We start from the raw sequence: 22,424 nt of genomic DNA, 5'->3' as shown, positions 1-22,424 counted from the left end.
GTAGAAGGGAATGTAAAAGAGGGTGCACAAATTGTTGGTGATGTTTCTTGGAAGAACATTGTGATTTCTGTTCGCCATTTCTTTTTCTTCATATCATCAAGTATGTTGTTAAGGCTTTTCCTCTAACAATGTTTTTACATGTGAAGAACGTACCATAAAGGAACCCATGTCATGAAAATAATGTATTGCTGATTTGAACTTGTGAAGCCCTTCCGCTATGTTACTTGTGATGAACTTGTCTTCTACTTCTTTATCTTGATCTTCGTCATCTGGAACCGCTTCAGTTTCAGGACCAGTCAGCTGCATTAATTCATCTCGGCCAATGCCTCTGAATGGCTATTAATTATCTGCTCCACTTTTACCATATCCATATCATTGAACCCTTCTCCACCTACCTGCTTCACCAACGTGACAATGCATTTTATAATCTCTTCAGTTGGCTCTGTAGAAATAAATGGTTGTGTTCCAGAGGACCATTATGGCCAAAGGTTAACATAACCCAAGTTGACTGTTTCTCTCTTGAAAGCTGCTACAGCTCTAGTGATGATAGTCAGTGGTAATGTAATTCTTCCATACCTTCAAGACATTTTTTGCATTTGCAGCTTCTTCTATTGCAGGCACAAACATCTTCATTGAGTGAAATGTATAGTGAGCCTTAAATGCTTGCATTACCCTCTGATCAAGGGGCTGAATGATAGATGTTGTAGTAGGAGGCATATAAAGAACTTCTGCACCATCAGCTTTGATCTCGTTGACATCTGGGTGTCCAGGAGCATTATCCAGTATCAAAAGAACTTTGAATGATATGTGTTAACTCTCAAGTACCTCCTGACTTCCAGAACGAAACACGGTTTAAACAAATTCAGGAAAAGTGTTTTCATAGTCCAAGCCCTTTTATTGTTCATCCAAAACACTCTGGGAGCTTTGACTTATCCTTTCTCTTCAATGTTATGGATTCACATTCACAGATTTGAAAATGATGACGGGTTTTATCACGTACCCATACACATTTGCACAAAACAACATAGTAAAACTATCTTTACTTGCCTTAAAACAAGGGGCTTGCTTTTCTTCTTTGGTGATACATGTTTTTCACAGCATTTTCTTCCAAACTAGTGCAGTTTCGTAAGCGCTAAACACCTGCTAAGGTGCATAATCCTTCTCTTCAAAAAATGTCTACAAAGTTTTTGGAAATTTTCTAGCTGCCTTCTGGTCTGCACAGGCTTGATCGCTAATGCTAATACATTGCATAATCTAAATTGTTTCTTAAACCTATGAAACTAACCTTTACTTGTATAATTCTGATGAAATAGATGTTTCACTAACCCTTTCCTTTATAGAAGAGTAAAATTTTTCCGCCTTTCCCGTTATAATATTACAATCAATTGGAATACCTTTTTTGTATAAACCTTGTGCCTACACAAAGAACAGCATTTTCTATATGAGAAATACATGGATCCCATAGGCGATGCAGAGTTTTCGTTGCCACAAGTGCAGCCACAGCCACAGCTGATCAAATTTCAAATTCCTTTTCTTGATATATCTCACCATAGATTCGTTGATTCCTTAATGGTGGACCACAGCAGGTGTTGACTTACTTTGCCAAGCATAGTTTTTGTCAATATATCCAATTTTTCACGTAAAGTGTTCACATTTTTTTGTTTTTTCAAAGCATCAATAGCACTAGAAGAATGAGCCATCCTAAACATGCACAACTCAAATTTTGTAAACAAAACATGTGAATGACAATTGCTGAGTGTAGTAAAAAAAAAATTCCAATATAAGAAGAACTGCAAATACAAGGGTCCGACTGTAAATAAAGAAATTCTCAATCAACCCTGTGTATAGTAAAAAGCAGCAAATGATTTATAACTTTCAAAAAAAATGTTTGATCACTATATTTGCACAATGTTTGTTTTGCAAAATTAGCATGCATATTTTCAAGAAGATATGAATGCTTCTTTTAAAAAGTCAAATTTTCTTGCATGTTTCTTGCTCATAGCATTTGGAGTTTCCAACGAAATTTCATAAAACTTACAGAAAACTTGACAACATATAAACAAAATATTATACAGCAATTTGAAATGAAAAAAAGAAAAATAGAAGTTTCGATGAGATGTGAGCATTTAACGATAATAATTTATAAGTACACATAAGCGAAGGATATCAATTTCATTATTTCACAATTTATTTGCCAAATACTGTCAAACCCAGATTTAACGCCACCATCTGTCCCAAATAATTTTGTGCTATAACAAGTTTGGCATCACATTGGATCATGGTCGGAATATCATTTCAGAAAAGATCTGTTACATAAATTCATGTTTATTACAAACTACTGTAGTTCAGTGTCTTATGAAGTGCTTTATCTTATGTGCAGGGCCGCTTCTGGACATTTTTCACAAACATAAGAGAATAATATTTTGGTGATAAAAAATCGTCCTTCTCCTTCAGTTGCCACCAAAATGATTTGCGCCCTTTAGTTGCTACCTTCTGCAGCTGCATAGTTCGCAGGATTTAAGATCTAGCCCCATCAAGCTTATATTACTGGCTTCATGAATAAAATAACCTATTTTATGAGCATTAAATTTTAAGTTGGTTGAGAAAATTTATAAAATTGTACACACATAAATTGAATATTTCTTAATATAAAACTTAACGGAAACATACATACATTTTACCTCCAAAATTATTTTAATTCTGCATAAAATCAGTGAAATATTTTATGGATACAAAAACAACATAAACAAAAGGAAAAAATTGCATTATTGCTGCAACGTGTATTCAAATAACGTGATCATCAGGTATTCTCAAGAGATCGTTACGATCTGTCCAGGGAATTTGTTAGTGTGTTAGTAGACATCCATGCCCAAATCGAGATTCAAACCAAGACCAGTACAAAGAGATGGTATTTTTTTCGGCCTGAAATATACTGATAAATTGAATTTTCTGGATGTTATGCCGAAACTTATATTTGGGAAGAAAAGTGATTTGCCTCCTCCGGGAATCGAACCTGAGTCCCCTTGCATACTGGGCAAGTGCGCTAACCAATACACCAGAGATACACTTTTCAATTCCTTATAACATGCATTAGTAGCATGAAGCGCTTTTCTTTCCAAATATCAGTTTCGGCATAACATTCAGAAAATTCAATTTCTTGGTATATTTCAGGCCGAAAAAAATACCATCTCTTCATATAAAATGCCAACTGGGGCGAAAATTGCTGTAGTTAAGGAAGGCTGTTATGACTCCACTCAGCGCTTCATGCTACTAACGCGTGCTATAAGGAATTGAAAAGTGTGTCTTTGGTGTATTGGTTAGCGCACTTGCCCGGTATGCAAGGGGGACCCAGGTTTGATTTTCAGAGGAGGCAAATCACTTTTCTTTCTAAATATCAGTTTCGGCATAACATCCAGAAAATTCTAGTACATATTAGTTTTTCTTGAGAAAAATACTTTGCAAGACTTGTTTAAATTCTTTTATTTACCATAAAAATTTTCTGAAGATTGGTTTCTTAATTGCTACCCTTATCTCAGGAAATGAATGACCAGAAAGTAAAAATATGCTCTTTTGAAAAACTTAGTGAGGTCTTGGCAACCTCAAACAAATGGGAGCAATACGCTCATTGTACATTTTCCCTTATCAATGAATCTGTTTTCTTGAATAGGGTGGTCATTTAGCTTTGAAAATGCGCTTTCAAAAGAACCCCTGTAGAAGGAAACATAGGCCCCAGAATCTGGGGACTGAGGCTATTTGAACACTCCCCTTCCCCCAATAAATTTTGTGAGGTGGATGAGTCCCTGATTATTTTTGATTGTAACACACCCTTTGGTCTACTGCATATAACCTTGAGTCCCTTACATAGCAGACGAATGGCACCTTTCAGCCTCCCTAGTTTATTCATGTTGGCACCTCATCCTTAAAAAACCCTGACTAATACCGTTCTTTATTCTTTAAGTCATTTGCTCTAAACTGTTGTTATGTTGATAGATAATAACATTGGAATGAAAAAGGATAAATCTTCAACCCTTTCGGGAAAAAAATGATGGGAGAATAAATGTGTAAATTCTTGGAATTTTCTTGGAATTCTGTGGAAATTCTTGGAATTCCCACATAGACTTTGTATGTGCTTAAACAATAGTTGCCATTATAATGCATTGGTACCAAGTGAGGTTGGTGCTATAACAAGGGACACTACAACAGGGTTCAACTGTATATAAGGCAACTTACATAAAAATTCTAATTGAATTTCGGGAAAATTCAGAAAGATGTTGGAAATATAGGAAGTTGCATTTAAGTTACTTTCTGAAAATAGCTGGTTGATAAGAAATTTGTCACCAACCATTATTTTATTTTTTGTCATCTGATTATCTCATTAATAAGACTCTAGCATCATGTGAATGAGTGAAAACATGTCTCTGATGCTGTATTAAGGAGGAACACGGTACTTTTGAGCATATAGCCGGTGTTTGATGTCAAAATGCAAATAATCAGATAATAAAAATTAAAATAACAATTAGAGGAAAATACGTTACCAACCAGCTACTCTAAGAAAGTAACTTAAATACAGCTTTCTATACCATCTTCCTATTGTGACACAAGAAGCAAATATGTGTGGGGAAACTTTGACTGAAGAAAGCAGAAACAAGACTATGATGACACACAAAATAAGATGTCTTAACTATGCCTCACCCATCCATAACATCTGTAAGTTCTTTCAAGTCTGTCACTTCATCGTATATTTTATCTCCATCTGGTACCATATAGTCACCAAAAAACAAATTCCTACAAAAATAAAAACATACACAATTTTTTTTCAATAGCAAATTTGAAGTGCTATTGAATCTGAAGAAGAATATAACATTTATTAGTATGAGGCATCAATCATTACAGCGAAATTTTGTTAACGTGAGGTCACTTAATACCTGTTGAAGTGAGTTTTTCTCCCAAATTCAATTGGATAACCGGAAATTTGGATGATAGAAAATTTTTTTTTTCATCTCACATTTACAAAGTTTGACGGAGCTACAGATTTAAATTCATTTTTAATGTGAAGTTCACCAGTCATCGCAAATACAAACACATATAATATTTCAACACTTAAACGAAATTAATATACCTGATGTCTTCGTCTTTTAAAGTCCCAGTGGAAAGATGGGATAGAACTTTATTTACTGGTTCTTTGAATTCCTTTTGAGTAGTTTCAGACACCATTTTGAAAAACATGTTTCTATGGGTAAAACATTGAATCATGAATAGTAATACCAATTTAATTATTTTTAAGGCAACATAATTTAAAGTTTTGTTCACTTTTGAGTGAATTTACCTGTCTTGATCATCAACTAATCTATCATAGAAGACTCTATAAGTCTCATGGATCCACAATCGAGTTAATTTTTGAGCATCTGTTAAGCGAGATGATGGTACCAGTAAGACGCCGTGTATCACACGAGCGAAGTCTCTCAGATTGAAAACATAATGACTCTTGGTTGGAGTTGGAAGGAAATTTGCTATGGCATCATTATAAATATCACGAGTTGCTTGAACTACAGCCTAAAATATTTCAAAACAAAACATATTTACAGAAAAAAAGGAACTTGAAAGATATACAGAAGAGAGTTTCCCATAACTCAAATAAGGATGAATTCATGGAGGATATCATAGAACTTTGAAGAAATAATAATCATAACAATAATAATGCTCATAATAATCATAACAATAATAATACTCATAATAATACAATAACAAAGAAAAAAATGATAAAGGCATATAATGAAAGAAACTCACTAACTTTCTATTGTGTTTTGCTGTACTATGGGTGCCATCTTGAGCAAATACACACACAGGATGCATAGGAAAGTCCCTTTATCATGGAATAACTCATAACCTAGAATCATATTTCCAATTGGAGAAAGTATCCAAATAATGGTAGACCTCAGAGAAGTCGTTTGTATTGCAAGGGGTGTGCTGTATAGCTATTAAAATAAAAAAAATTAACTTTTTATGTATGGCCTCTCTGTCCAAAAAAAAACCCCAATTAGAAAGTAACCCCCGCCCCGTCTCTTCTGACCCCCCCCCCCAAAAAATCCATGTTTTTAAATGCAATATTCACTCAAATACTTGGTTCGAAGACAGCTGAAAATAAAGAAAAGAACTGCATAAACTAATAGACAAGCTCATTCTACACTTCATATGATTTTCTTTCTCTTATTTTTAGCAATTTTTGAATTAAAATATCTGAAAGAATATCGCACTTAGGAACTTTTTTGGTTGGGAGGAACAGGGCAACAACTTTTCCATTCAGGTTTTCAAGAACAGGGTGATCAAATAAAAAGTCAATGTTTTCATTTTAATAACTATACAACCTTTTGCAATATGAATGACGTATCTTCAAGGTCTTACATGTTATTTAGATACTTTTTACAATTGGAAGTATGGTTCTTGGATCAATGATTCGCAAGTTATTTCAGGATAAAAGGACTTGTCTATGCACCCTGAATACATAATCACTATTAACAGTATATAGGCTATAGCCTCCTTTGCGTTTGTTATCAAATTTTTCTTATACAAAATTATTTCAAGTAAGAAAAATTTTGGATATGACAATATATTCTTATAATTTTTTAACTAACTGATGCTTGGTCAACTTGGATACTCAAAGTATATTACCTGATTTGCAAATTTACATATTTTTATGACCATTCCTAGAAACTAATGATTATGCAGACATTCCAACATTGGCTTAAAGCTTGTCAGTCGTGATGAATGTTCAAGCTTTACCATGGGGGGTACCCACCTAGGACAACATAATCATAGTACAATAAAACACACACACAATCACTGAATAATTTAATTCTTTTTTAAATTTTAATTCAAAGTTCATTAAATACAGCACCTCAGTGCCACTGGAACCTAGAGGGCTCGGGCCACATGAGCTCCCCCTCCGAAACAACGTTCCGAGATCGCTGAGTCCTTTAATAATTTATGAATATTCAATGCAATCCCTAATCCCAACCTGCATACACGATTGTGGGTCATATATACAGACATCTAGCAACCTAGTAATAGTCTAGGAGGACCCTAGACCTCCCATCCCCGTTTTCTTTGTATCGGAGCTCCTACGGCACCTACGACAAAACATTCTTTCCGACACCAAAGCTGCATTAAGAGTGCACCTTTCAAGCGGCTTTGTTCCGACACTAGTTCCGCAAGCTCGACCATGCATTATGCAAATGAAGCCAGGTCCGGACACGGTGCGCTGAACCATTCAAAAGCCTGTTTTTATCCCACAGCGTGGGGGAATTTTGGACGGAAAACAGGTTTTTGCACGTTTGGGCTTCGAGTAAATACTTTCTGTAGCAGGAAGCCTTCGCACAAAGCTTTGACGTCACTGAAGTCAACCATTTCACCCGCAGCCATTGGATAAAGCAGGCAGACGTATGCGAAATCTTTACCTTTTTTTCAGTATATGCAATAACTACAGGTGAAATTAGAACCCCTTTACATACGATATGTATATGAAGGCGTCTTAGGTGAAATGGGTGACTTCAGTGACGTCACTGAAGCTTCACATGGAGGCTTTCTACCATAGAAGGTATTGGTAAAATGGCGGGTTAGATGCGGCTTTACAGATTGCCTTCTGTCATGGAGGAAAAGTCGTGGGACACTTTTCTCTCTATTGACAAGAGATTTTTCACAGAATCTGAATAGTTATTTCCAGAATATACTTTTGTCTATACATCTATGTGTTTTTGAGCCACAAATAATCGATTTGTTTTGCTCTTTTTATTTGGTTATGGTAGGCTAGACCGAATTCTTTATCACACTGTATGTTTTTATTGGATCACACTGTATGCATTTATTGGATCACGCTGTATATTTTTGTTGAAATCATGAAAAATGGATATGATTCTGATGTCAGAGAAATCTCTCGTTCTCACCAAAATAATCCTTGATTTTTTTCTGATCACTCATGCAAAATTTTAATTCGTACCAAGTTTGAGTGAGAAAATCCGAATTTTCTTAAAATAAGATTTTTCCCATAGCTGGCTAAAGAGTTACTCTTTAACCAGTTAAGGTTTTTCCTTTGTGTGGGGTCAAAGCCATTGAAAAAAAATACCCACGAGGAAGAAAGAGGGAAGCCATGACAGTGACGACACACGCATACTTCTGCTCGGAAGTATAGCCATCGGCGTCCCATTACACATAAAATATCGTTGTTTTTTTTGTAGAGAAACCGATTTTTATCATCGGGAAATAATTCTAAGTCGATATTTTGATCGAGAATTCGACGAAATATTCACGATTTGATTAATTTTTGAGAAAAAAATATAGAAATTGTGAAATTGAGAATATTTTATTTCTGTTGTGTTCCCTTCCACACCACTATTTAAGGCTAAGCGAAATGTTAAATGGTACCTGACAAACACTGTAAGCATAGGCATGTGCAGAAATTTCTGAAGGAGGGGAGTTTTTCATTTTTTTTCTTCTTCTGGGGGGGAGGGGGGTTATATTTTTTCCTAAAAAATAACACTATAATCTCAGGGGTTAGAAACCCCCCCCCCCCCTTTGCTTACGCCAATGACTGTGAGGATTGGAAAGCGTCGAATTAATGTAAAGTAGTTAAAATTGGTTTTTGTGTCGTAAATTGTGTTAAATTGAATTTATTTAGAATTTTTATTTGTATAGTTGTCAAATTTCCAGGCGTATCATGAATAGTTATATGTGATGTTGGGTATCGTTGACAAGCCTATGTAATTTCCCAAGTAATGGTGTAAATATTGAAGAAATATAATGCAAACTTGATGATTAAACCAAGATTTTGATTTTTTTTAATTTTATGCAAAACCATTAGCTGGTCTCTCAGTCAAGACACCATTGTCTTGGGCGGAGTTAGATCCTGTGGAGTCCTCTCTGCCTTGGTTGGTCCAAAGTTGGGGTGACGTAATTTTCGCTTCTAATCATCGGATGCGCTTTCATAGGTTCAGCCCCATTGTGGGAAATTTCTTGGCATTTGTGGGAAAGTTTGAGAGATCATCAAACCAAAGAATTTTTGTTGAAAAAATATATAAATGCAAAACAATGCTTTTCTAGTGTAAAATAATTGACTACATATTTCCACAGATAGATGGCTGCACAAATTTCGGAATGTGCAGGAAAAATTTAGTCAAAAGGGAAATTTTACTTGACGGGGTTATACCATCACTGCCCGTCGAACTTCACGTACATTCTGTTGATGTTCCTGACAGACTTGAACTAGTAGTACCAGATACTCTAATCACAGAAGTGTTCCGGTTGTCCCTTGATATACCTTCTTCAGCTCATCAAGGTTTTGCCAAAACTCTCGCCAGACTGAAACAATCGTACTGGTTTCCTCGTATGTACTCGTTACTGAAAAATTACATCTCTTCTTGTCAACAATTATGTGCACAAGATAAATCTCAAATGCTGAGAGCCCCAGTCACTTCTCGTCTAAATCAGAGAATAGCGATGGATTGTGTTGGTCCATTACCACAAACATCTGCTGGAAATAACTACATTGGTGTCTCTTCAGACTACTTCCCTCGTTGGCCAGAAGCTTTTACTGTCACCAACATACGGTCAGAAGTCATCGCACAACTTCTGATTAAGTATATTGCTAATCATGGAATTCCAGAAGAAATCATCACTGACCATGATGTCCTGTTTAAGGTAATGACAGACGTCTACACTACCCTTGGAATTAAGAAAATCACAACCCATGCCTATCATCCACAGGCTGATGGTGTTCTCAAACATTTGAATGGAACTCTGGTCAAGTCTCTTTCTCATCTGATAAATGACACACATAAAAATTGGGATATTCATCTTCCATGGGCTCTTACGGCACATAGGTCTTCACCACACACTTTGACTGGTTTTTCGCCAGCCTTTCTTTTATTCAGTCATGAACTCTGAATACCAACTAATCTACTCTACAATGATCCAGTTCCTTCGTACACTCACACTTTGTATGCACAGCATCTTCAAGATACCTTTTCCAAGTCATTCCAGGTAGTTCAAGAGAATCCTCGTAACGCAGCTGAAGTCCAGGAATCGAACTGTTCGGTTAAGGCAGTTGACAAAAACATACACAAGTTGGAGATCTTGTATACCTCTTCACTCCTAAAGTGCCTCTTCATCTGTCAAAGAAATTCTTCAAGAAGAATACAGGACCATACAAAGTGTTAGAAAGATTCTCACCAGTAAGTTTTTGTATTCAGAAAATTGACAATAAGCAGGACATTCAGGTTGTCCATGTTGACAGCGATACATATCCATATTCTCATTTCCAATCATATGCAATATTCTAATGTGATATAATGTCAACTTTTTCTGCAATGTTAATGTGTGTTGTCTTGAGCATTTCAGGAAGAAGTGTCATCGGTGATCTAGAGATGATTATGTGCAGCAGAATAATGTGATACAATTGAGGACAGTCCTAAATGTCGGGTTGATCTGTCTGTTATTTTATTTTTGTTTGTATTTCTTTGATTCGTAATGTCATAGTTCAAGATAAATATAAATTACTATGACATGAATGTCGCTCTCCACTGGTTAACACAAGATATACAGAAGACTGGATGTTGTGAAGATATTTATTATTTTAGATGTTAATTTTTTAAGGAAGGAAAAAACTCATCTCCCGGTAGAGGCAGAGATGAGTTTTTTCCTTCCTTAAAAAATTAACATCTAAAATAATAAATATCTTCACAACATCCAGTCTTCTGTATATCTTGTATAAATTACTAGTCTTTGTTGTATAAAAGTATTGGTTTAGTTTTCTGTGCCTGATATGTATATGGTTACACAGTGATACTCAGTCAATTGATGTTCCGGTGTTTCCACCAAATATTTTGATGGGAAAAGTCCAGGGAAAAAAATGCTTGGCAGATAAGTAGAAGAACTATAGATGGAGGTGCTCTTGGTAGCATGCATGACAGTGTTCGTCTGGATAGAAATTTTTTTTCTTAACCCTTTTCTTTGAAAAATTGGATGTGTCATGTGTCAACACTTGCTGATTCTTTTCGTAAACACACTAAAAGTCAAACAAAAGTCGAAGTTTTATTTCCTTGTCGCCCGTTTTGCAATATTCGCACGTCTACCCTAACACTTCTTTTGATGGTATGTTCACTGTCTTCTAAAAATGTTCTGGAAGGGAATTTTTTTCCTGGAATCGTCTGTATTAATGCAACGGACAAAAAGTTTTAGAACACTTTCCTCTCTGTTGACACTCCAGCACACAGACAAAATAGATCAGCTTCGATACAAATTTATCGTTACGGTAAAGATTGATGCAATTTTATAGAAATAATAAAGTTTAGTAAAACACCCCAAGAAACTCAAAGATCCAATTTCCGTAGTATTGAGAGCGTCTCCTGTAGCTCCGTAGTTTATTGCGGCTATAGAAACTACGTAATCCGTAGCAGTTGGCAACTCTGTATGTCTAAACTTTAAGAGAGCGAAAATTTATATTTTTTTACAAAAAATAAAAATTATTTAATATATTTAAAAAAGCATCTTCAATATTCAAATCAACATATTTTTATGAACTAGTCCTCTGGTCCCAAACAACGTGATATTTCTTCAAATGTCTTTCCTATTTATTTTCAAGGCGGTTTGAGCCCATAAAAATGAGTGTCCACCATATTTATAAACCATACTGACTGAAACATACTTAGAAGCATGTGTAATAATGTTTCATAATCCAATTGTTAGCCGTTTTAATTTCAAGCATATAGAATTGGTAACATTTAAGGGGCAAAAACTTAACTATATATCACTATCTTCTAGTCTGGTAGGGTCATCATCATTATCAATTAACCATAGCCTAAAGCTTTTTGACAAAAAATTTCACTGCAGGTAAATTTATAAGATGAAATCATTCTGTAAATATTTAATATCATCTCCCTCATGCTAGAAGCAGGAATGTGTAAATTTCCACATTTTTTTTATCAGCTGGTTGGATACCTTATGTTGCTATCTAAGTTTTGTTAGAAACTTGAATGTTTATCTCTATTGAAACATGTTGCAAAATATTTCAGAAAGTACTTTTTACAGACTTACAGACTAACATGGATACAGTAAACATTCAAAGGCCTATTCCCACATTCATTTTTTTCCAAGTACATTACACATTAGTGCTTTTAGCATGAGGGAAGATATGACAGTTTTGCAGTACTATGTTTAGTTACTCCTGTCTCAGCTTGCAAATACCTTCAGCTCCAGTTATGTATATGCAAAAATCTATTTTGGAATGCTCTGGTTATGGCAGGTTCATTGATAAAGAAGGGTAATAAAAAATATCCCAAGCAGACAAAAAAGTGATCTACAAAACATTTTTTTCAATCAAAGAAAACCAAATTGAATATAACATAAGGAATTCAATGGAACATGTTAACTCGAATAATAAAAAGAATAGAATTCACTTTCCAATTCATGTATTACCTCAAAATTACTAGAAAAATGTGAATTTATATTTAAAAAGAATTGTTTATATATATATGTTATGGCCAATGTACAAAGTTTAGGTAGTTTGTAAAGTGACTGACCAGTTCCTGGTCATTTCACAAACTGGCTGATGTACAGAAAGACTAGACTTCTTTTGGCTGTAACACATACAGTAAACATAATAAGCAATGTGCATAAATATCAAAAATTATATTTTATATATATACATTTAATTATATACTGATATTCTCTTACAACAATATCTACAACTGCAGATATGCAAGGTTATCATGATAGTAATGATAACACTGCATATCATGCTAAACTCTTTCATTCAGGAAATTTCCTATGGCGTCGATGTACAGGGTCTACTGTTAATGGACTGACAAACTCAGAGGGTTGTTAGTAGGTATCAAGAGGAACAAAAATTGAAATGAAATATGGTGTCACAAACCCCGTTGAGAGGGTGGAAATTGCAAAAAAGGCATGCAGGCTCTGAGTCCAGAGGAGACAAAAGGTTGATGTCAGTTAATCGCTGAATGCGTTCGTTCACCATATCTGACATGAGCAGCGTCTTGAAATGCATGCAATGGGGGTAGGGGATCATGTGCTGCAGACGACATAAATTAGTGCTATTGCCGTAGTAAGCATGTGTAGCAGTGAGTCTGTTTCAATGAATGTCGTAATGGCTGACTATACTAAGCTATATGCACTACACTACATGCTGATATGCATCTGATTTACAACTGTGCAGATGGCAATGGGAGCTTAGCACAGTGGATGTACCAACAGCACTATCTGATGAGGCATTGTCCGCACCCTGCTACCTCCACCACGATTGATCAACTACTACGAAAGATAGGGACCTTCCAACTAGCATGGTGCGATGCAGGGATACATGGAGACCGTGCAATGTACACACTCCTCAAATGGAAGAAACCATGATGCAACGGTTTGCCGATTCCCTTCGACAAGTACAAGTGGTTGCAGCTGAACTCTTTTTTCATCACACTGCAGTCTGGAATGTTTTGCATAGTGAAAAGATTTACCCCCTCCGCATCCAGAAGGTGAAACTCTTAACCGAGATGACTATCCCCGTCGTGAACAGTTTGTGGGCTGGATGCTTGATGTCACCACACATTCTAATGGATCGAAACCTGCATGCATTTTTCATGACTTTCATCCTCTCAATGTGGTTTCTGACACTATGTTCCATTGTAATTTTTGTTCTTCTTCATGTCTACTAACAACCCTCTGAGTTTGTCTGTCCATTAACAGAACACCCTGTGTATATATACATAAGCATTAAATTATATTCCATCTATAATGATAAATCCCTTTTAATAAAAATTATTTCTTCTGGCTTTTAAAACCAGTTATATAGGGATTTCACATGATTATATAGAGGCATATTTGTCATGTATAGAAAATTTGTGACATATCTTACCCTAGAGAGTCTTTGCACTGACATTTCATAGCCTTTAGTGAATTGCCACTCAACAATAGATGAAAAAATTTTGCAAAGTGTGTTGTCATCGAACACATCTATTCCCATTACATTCAAATGACGAACAAACCGAGAAGTTATTTCATTTCTACCACCACCAGGGGGACACATTGCAGAAACCAAAAGCTATGGAAGATAATGAAAATCATCAATGTGTGCAATTTCAATAACTTTTGGAGAACGAAAGTATTGCACTGAATGATATAAAACATTTCTGTGTAAAAGTACAAAATTTCACTAAAATATTTGAAAATTAAAATTACCCTAACAAACTATTGAACAGATTATTTATAGTGATACCTTGACTCTGAAGTGTTTCTCTCTTTTTGTCAGTATTCAAAATTATACCAAAAAAAAAAATTACAACAAACTCATTCTAATATGGGCACTTTAACCCGTCAACTGTCCAATTAATTTCTCCGAGCGTTACCTGCAGTGCCCACTTTTTTTTGAAGATGCGCGCGCTTTTTCCCTTTTCTTGGAAGTTTGAAATATTAAAATATTTTTTTTATAGCTTGAATGTGTCGAGACATAATATGACACCCCAAAAGTGGGGAGGGGTGGTCATGATGTCCTGTGACTAAAAGAAATGCTGTTGATGGATTTATGTGGAACCATAGTAGTTGAACCTTTGCTAAAAGATATATGAGTAATAAAACAAATGCATCTTCACAAGGGAGTTGGAAATTGAAACAAAAATGATGGGGACGCAGCTTTGCAAAGCATGACAAAGATAATAGTAATAATAATCTCAGACCTTGAAATATAATTGTCAACTCCATCTAGTGATGAGATAATAAAGTAGAAAGATGGCTGTACAGAGATGGCAGCACATGTATGACAAATTATTTCATCACTTCTTTGTGAAAAAAGACAGAAAAGTCTGTGTGTCGGCAAATTCCGTCGTAGGCAACACCATTATGTATATCAGCGACGGCAAATGCCATCTTAACCACTTGACTGGTGAAAAAGACAGAAAAATGTCTGTGCATCGGCAAATGCCGTCGTAGGCACCAACATTACGTATGGCAGTACCGTCGTAACCACTTGACTGGTTAAGCAAGTTGATGGCAGAAAAATTGTTGGACTGCATTTTATGTAAACTATAAGAGGAAAATTTCTTTCATTCTGCAAAACTTCATTACATTATACAACGCCTATGAATTTCTGTGAGAGTTACAAACATTTTGGAGTAAAGAATGCCCATTATTTTATAACCAGAGTTTGATTCTATTTTGACACAATTTGATTCTGAATACAAGATTTTTATAATATGAATAACTTCCTGGAACAAACAATCTTAGAAAAGTCAGGTGCTCTAATATAAAGAAATAATTTTATGGTTGAACCTGTTTCTCAGAAAACCTTAAGCTTATGGATAAATACAATCCAAACTCATTACCACATCAACAATCTCTAGAATAGAGGTGTCTTTTTTGTCAAACCAATGCCCATGATCAATCCACTGCCTTAATAACTCAATAGGAGGTTGTGCACCATATATTTCTTTAGCCGGCATATTGAGATCATCAACAAAGACAACACACTTTTTGCCCATGGTAGGTCCATAAACTCCTTTTCTTCTCCTAAATTATAGAATTGAAAAATAGTTAGGTTTTTTGTTTTAGAACATATTGTTTGAAAAAAAATTTAAGGTTCACCACAACACTACACTGCACCTCAAAAGTTAAGCAACAAACTGAAAATTCATAACAGAGTGGGGAACAGTAAAAACGAAAAGCCAGCATGTATGCATACATTGTGGGCAAACATGAGAGGAAACGTTTACACAGAGAAAAATTTGCAAAGCAAAATTTTCAGCAAAATGTGCTAATAAATTTGATACATAAATGGCATCATTTGAACAGGTCCTGTATTTTCTCACTACTTTGTTGTAAAGGAAAAGTCGGATGACCAAATCTTAATACACAAGATCATTTAAGTATATTTATTACATGCGATTTGAAAGTAATTTATGTGAGATAAAAATCTTGGAGCAAGCACTAACAATCTGAGGTAGAGTGAGGCCTAAAGCTAACCGCTAGGGAAGCGATAGGAATTTTGGAGCGAGCACAACAATCTGAGGTAGCGTGAGCCCTAAAGGCAACCATTACATTATTAGTCAATAGTAAATGAATCACAATCAAAATGAAAGGAAAGTTTTATTATTCCGCATAAACAGCGGTATCACATTAAAGTTTCTCGATGGCTGTATGATGGTCAACAGTATGTGAGACAACCAGCGGTTGGCATTTCATTGACATCCTTACACCATAGTGAAAGGTTGAATTGGTTTTGAGATCACCTTCTTTGAACCCCCACAACAATAAGGCATGTGCTTTAAGTAGATCATACTTGGTGTGGTCTGCACAGCTACTGCCAGTGGATGCAAATGCAGAAAATACCTAGAAACCAATATCATTGATCATTTCTGTCACACCACAGTCATTTTCAGCACATGAGGGCTAATTAGACAGTGATCTATGCAATTTATTGCCTACGTTAATACACATTGAGAGGTTGGTGCACTAACGCCTCGGTGTGGAACTCCCTGCAGTAGCAATTTCTTTCTGTGGTCATGTCACTGTTTTTGTTGTACCCCTGCATTAAGAAAGAGAAATGAATATCAGATCCATGGCATGCACAAAAGGTACACTACAGTGCTGGTAGTGTGATGGTCCGGACAGAAATTCCTATTGGTAACCGCAGAAACTTCATGTTTTCACTTGAGGTTTAGAGATGGTAGTGCACCATTGAGGTGACTTCCTTAGACCATACATTTGCAACATTTCTTTGAGTCACAGGACCTGATGCCATGTTTATGAATGATAATGCAACAGTTAACAGAGTTCATGTTGTCAAACATTATGTTCAGTTTTAACACTGACTCAATGGAATGGCCATCCATTTCTTTTAACTTGAACTCAATAGAGTGTAGCTCATTGAGTAGCAGAACTCAATAGAGTGTAGCCCATTCACATAAAAGACATATTTGCAGCTCACTAAAAGTGAGCTGCAAATATGTCTTTTATGTGAATGGGTCCTTTCTGATATCCCAAACCGCCAATAATAATCTTATTACTGGAATAGATTGATGTTGGTGAACCGGTCCAGCAGAGGCAGTCACACACCATCTTCAGTGGTCTCCTCCTTTGAACTTTTTGTGGTTTAATATATGGTTATTTTTTTTAACGGCTGTTTTTTGAGTTTTGAATTCCCATTTTTCTTTGCAATTTTATCTGATTGTTCTTTTTTTTTCATCCTATGACCTGTGTAAATGCCAAAAAAAATTAGTTTTTAAGAGAATTCTTGCTTGTGTTAACTTTTGAGCAGAAGTGTAGCTTTAGAATAATCAATATAGAAATAAAAATTCTGGGTTTTACTCATAGTGTATGAAGAAACAGTGTGGTGGATACAGAATTGATTTCCTTAAAGAATAATAAATTGCATATTCTAAAATAAAATTAATCATGTTAAAGTAATTAACATGGAACTGCTTTATATTACTTCAGAGCATAGTTTCCCAACCTTTTTTGTCGCATCACCCCCTTATTCATAAATTTTTTTCTCCCATCGCCCTCCAATGCAATCTAACCCATAGGATCCTATGTTATACCCGTAGCTTCTACTGCCCCCCTGGAATATTTTATCGCCCCCAAGGGGGCGTTAACGCCCACGTTGTGAATCACTGCTTTAGAGAATAGTTTCCCAAAAACTTTTTGTTCTATCGCCCCCAACTCAAGCAAATCCATAGGATCCTATATCATACCTGTAGCTTCTATTGCCCCCATTTCCTGAAATCACTGTTCCTAAACCTACTCCCGCCTCACGTGCAGAGTATCTTGTCCATTTCGGAACAGCCTCTTGATGCCTTGGTGAAACAAGCCGACCAAATCTTTGCAGTGACTCCAACCAATGCCGAAAGCACAACTGTGTCATCAGAAGTGTCGACCGCTCGTGCGATCGCTGAACTCACGGAGAAACTTTCAGTTCCACCATCGCGCAGGCGCGCTCTTTTCCCTATTATGCAGACAGCGCCATCCAGTGGTGGACGCTGTCGCCACAGTCCCCCCCCCCCGGAACTTTCCATCACCCCCAAAGAGGGGGAGATATTGTCTACTTTAAGAAACACTGCTTTGGAGTATAATATAAAAATAGAGTTTCTCAGTCAAATTTATTTGTACTTTCATATAATTACTGTTTTTACTGGGCTCACAAGCCAGGTTAGCCCCAGAATATCTTTTGTATTTGTATTTAATTAAATGAATAAATAGATTAATTTTTTTTGAAATCAAGATGTACTTATAATCCTCACACCCACAAAAAACATCATTGAATTCATTGAAATTAATGTGAAAATTTTTTCTACCTGTCTAACTTGGACATTATTATGTCTTGCGTTTGACCAGCAGCGGTTCTGGCTGAGAAATTCACACAATTCGGTATGTATCTATAGATGTCATACAATGGAAATTAATACAAGAATAATGAAAATACACTATAGGAATTATATAAATGGCTGTATTTATGTGAATTTAAAAAAAATTAATTGCACATTAAATATTAAAAAATTATATTGAAAAATATAAATCATAAAACTGACAGCACAAGAAAGATTATAAGCACAAAGAACATTATCACGATGTTTACAGTACTTTTTGTTTTGAAAAAATATTTTTAACCATTAATGATTTAAGTTCATGAATACATTTTTAACTTTCACTCAAAATGTGCATCAATATTATGTTTAAATTTTTCAGCACATTCTCTTAACGCCAATATGATTCCAACTCCTTCAAACTCCACCAATTATAAATTATGTCTAGTTTTGTTATGAAACATGCTTTTGTGCTGGAAAAACACCATCAATCAAATTCATCAATACACTACAAATACGGTATTAAATATATTATAGTCAATTTTTTAAAAATTAATTCTAAATCAGTGTTTCTAATTATTTTTTCATAATTTCTCAATGAGTAAGTGTCTATTATGTTAGTTTATTCAAAAACATCATGACTACCCCTATTTGTTTCTCTTGTTTAAAAAAGCACAACTTTACTTAGAAAAAACTGAATGCTCACTTTTCTTTAGGCAAATGCATGAGAAAATTATTTGTTAATGCTGACTTTCCAGTTCCAGTTGGTCCAACAAACAACAATGGAACTTCATGAGAAATGTATGTTCTCAACATGAACTGCTGTCTCACTGTCTCATCAGTAGGAATAATTAGTTCATTAGCCTGGAAAAAAATTAAGAGATGAGCGTGTTTTGAACTAGATTGGCGCTGTTCTATTTCAGTTGATGAAATAAACAAATAATTAACAAATAAATTCTGTTGACTTCAAATTTTGTAAAATAAATTTAAACCACTCCAAAACTGGGTGATTCAAAAAAGATGGACCAAACTTTACACTATGGTATGACATACTTAATCAAAAATTTATCGTCATTGTTTACCAGGTCTGAAACAAAATGTAAAGATACTGTAGCATACTTATATGGTGAAATCGATGAGAAGAGAACAAAAGAATGACTTGGAACTTTCAAAATAAAATTTAATAATCAAAAATTACAAGAAGGGTTCAAAAAAGCCACTGCCAACTGGAATGCATGTCAAACAGCAACGATGGAGGGATTGACTAACTCTCTCAAAGAGATCAGGCATATTGTGTACTTAACACAGTGCATTCAGGGTAACGAAAAACTGGCATAAGGGTCCTTCTTCTTCCTCAGAAGAAATTTGCATACATGATTATCTTCTTCAAGCATAAAAGGACTTCAAGTCTCTTGGGACCATATACTTGTATTATGTGAATTTCATTTCCTTGTATTCTTTGTATTCCTTTTTGTTATTGTTGCAGTTTTTGTGTAATGTTTTTTTACATTAAAAAAAATTCATTGAGAGGGACAATGTCACTCACCACTGTTCATACTAAGTATGAAAGACTAGATATGAAGCAGAGATGAAGATGAATTTCAAAAAGAAAATTCACATGCCTGTAAATCAAACCACCGTTCCCTTGCAGTCCAGGAAAAAAGTTCTTTCATTAAGTTAAAGAGGACTGGCATTTTCTTCCCTTAGAACATACGTGATCATAAAATCACTACCAGAATTATGCTTTTAGGTTTGTGGAGGTGCCACTTCCCAAGAGTAAATGTTTTGTAATGTATTTAATTCTCGATTGGTAAACTATGACAATAAATGTTTGGTTTGGTGTATGCTACTTTGACCTACTATTTTTTAACTACACAATACAATAAAGGTTGCGTTGTACCCTTGCATCAGCTGGAAGAACAAGCATTTCTCGACTAAGGGTGTCTAACCATCCAATCCATACACTGTTATGAATATCATACATATAGTCGTGAACCAAGCCTTTCTCCGGAAACATTTGTGTCTTGGTGAGCTTGAATGATTTTGGTTTTTGAATTTCTTCATCAGTTCCTAGTAAAAGTTCCCTATAGAACTCGTTGAACAATATTCTGCTCTGGTTTGTCATAGTTGCAGCTAAAGTCCATACCACAGAAAATATGAAGATTGCTTGCACACTGCGATTAACCTATAAAAATAATTATGAAAATTTTACAATGCAAGTTTTTGTAAGGAACGAATATCAAAATTTTTTCATAAATTCCGCAATTATTTCATGCGTCTTTCTAGATAGATTACTGTTTCTATAAAAGAAGTTTTGCTGTACTGTAGCTCCTTAGTCCCCTCCCTCCAAAAAAAATTTTTTTTAATTATTATAAGCACAAATCATGATATTCAGATTCTTGTTGAGCAACTTAAATCAAGCTCTAAAGATAATTAAAGGTAATTATTTTTCAATTCAGGACTGATTTAACTGTATAGGGGTATGACTTTCTCAAACATCTGTCTTTTTTATAACACAACACACATATATAACAGATCAGGAAGGGTAATCATATATGTTTACAAAAACATCAAAACAATACAGGAAAAAAAATCAAATTTGTAGCAGCAGAGGATTTATGTATGTCTCCCTGATTATGACAGAAATATTGCAACTTTATCACTCTCACTCATACACAGTTTCTCAATTCAATACAGAACTAGAAATTTATATGAAAAATTCAAAAAATAATAGTTTAATAGTTGGAGATATCAATATAAATTTCTGTTGCAAAATAGGGAGTAGTAGAGTAGTAGTGTTTGGTGCTTTTCTGGAGTGGCCCCAGTTCTATTTTGGTGCATACTAAACCAAACACTACAACTATAGGGAAACATCACAATAACTGGACATAATGTCAATATAAATGGTTTTATAAGCTTACGTGAAAACATAATGAGAGAGACTACTGAAACTAAAACGTGTCTTGATCATGTCTTTTGTAGAACGAAACAAAATTTAATTCAGCAATTTTTTTTTTGTGGAAATACAATAAAATAGTTTATTAAGAAAAAAAGAAAAAAAAACCATGTATATAAATACAGTATTCTACTCAAGGGATCACTTAAGGTACATTAAACACATATAGCTGACCACTACCCAATAATAGGATATATAAACTTTTTGGACAGGGAAATGAGAGAAAAAAAATGAGTTAAATTAGCAAATAACGATAATAAATTATAAAAAATTTGAAAATTTTATTTCTCACATAAATCTTGGAATATATCCAGAATAAATATAAGCATCTCATGGATGTTTTGAAACTAAATGCAGGTCTTTGGACCAAGAAGGTTAGAAAAAATCAAAAAAAATGTGCAAAAACATAGATAGTAAAGAAATTATAGAAAAAATAAACAAAAAAAAAGACATAGAAGACATAAGAAGCACCCATCCACTAACCCAAGGCAAAAAATATATTAAAGAGATATTTAATACATGTGAAAAAAACAAAAGACTACAATTGGAAATGCATCGATGAGAACATATTTGAATAAAAATGTGAAAGAAAACACCCTACCAGATTTTCAAGATCCTAAAGATATGGCTGAAAGTTTTAATAATGACTTTATTAAAAGAAATTTGGGTAATACAGAAGAAATTACAAACTGCCCTTGCATAATACAAAAGAGTGTAGTGCGTTCTTATCTGTATAGATGGCGCACCCTCCTCACGCTGCTGGTGATTGTAAAAAAAAAGAAAAAAATGCCAGTTGGAATTGTACCACTTCCTTCTCGTTATGTTTCTTTCGTATATTAAATTGTTAAGTTTTTATTTGATTAAATTTAAGAGATTCCACCACGATATCAAAGCCTTTCTGATGTGTGTCCTCAAAGGTAACGAACACTGGACAGAGGTTCTACCTACAGTCCTGTTGGGGTTACATTCCAGCATCAAAGAAGACCTCCAAGCATCAACCGCTGAGTTGGTATACGGCACAGACCTACGCCTTCCTGGGGAACTCTTCCGGCACTTGGGTGAGCGACACGTCCTACCTTGATATGACTTCTTGCAGAGAGTGAGAGACCATTTCT

General features: G+C 35.0%; 1 protein-coding gene across 1 annotated transcript in view; it reads right to left on the bottom strand.

The window, feature by feature from the left end:
* Positions 1–22,424, bottom strand: part of LOC149068889 (dynein axonemal heavy chain 3-like) — a 130,300-nt gene that overhangs the window by 54,980 nt on the left and 52,896 nt on the right. The window contains exons 37-44 of the mRNA XM_089250328.1: positions 20,254–20,538; positions 19,060–19,217; positions 18,345–18,425; positions 15,378–15,561; positions 13,916–14,101; positions 5,327–5,553; positions 5,120–5,230; positions 4,693–4,785 (exon numbers count right to left, since the gene is read on the bottom strand). Of these exons, the coding sequence (XP_089106454.1) occupies positions 4,693–4,785; positions 5,120–5,230; positions 5,327–5,553; positions 13,916–14,101; positions 15,378–15,561; positions 18,345–18,425; positions 19,060–19,217; positions 20,254–20,538 (1,325 nt within the window). The remainder of the gene's footprint in view (positions 1–4,692; positions 4,786–5,119; positions 5,231–5,326; positions 5,554–13,915; positions 14,102–15,377; positions 15,562–18,344; positions 18,426–19,059; positions 19,218–20,253; positions 20,539–22,424) is intronic.

This window comes from Pholcus phalangioides, unplaced genomic scaffold (assembly GCF_987345545.1).
Source record: "Pholcus phalangioides strain wild (caught in Gottingen) unplaced genomic scaffold, Ppha-v1.0 ptg000024l_1, whole genome shotgun sequence".
NCBI classification, from domain to species: domain Eukaryota; kingdom Metazoa; phylum Arthropoda; class Arachnida; order Araneae; family Pholcidae; genus Pholcus; species Pholcus phalangioides.
Note: the sequence above shows the minus strand (reverse complement) of the source record. Positions and strands in the feature narration are given on the sequence as shown.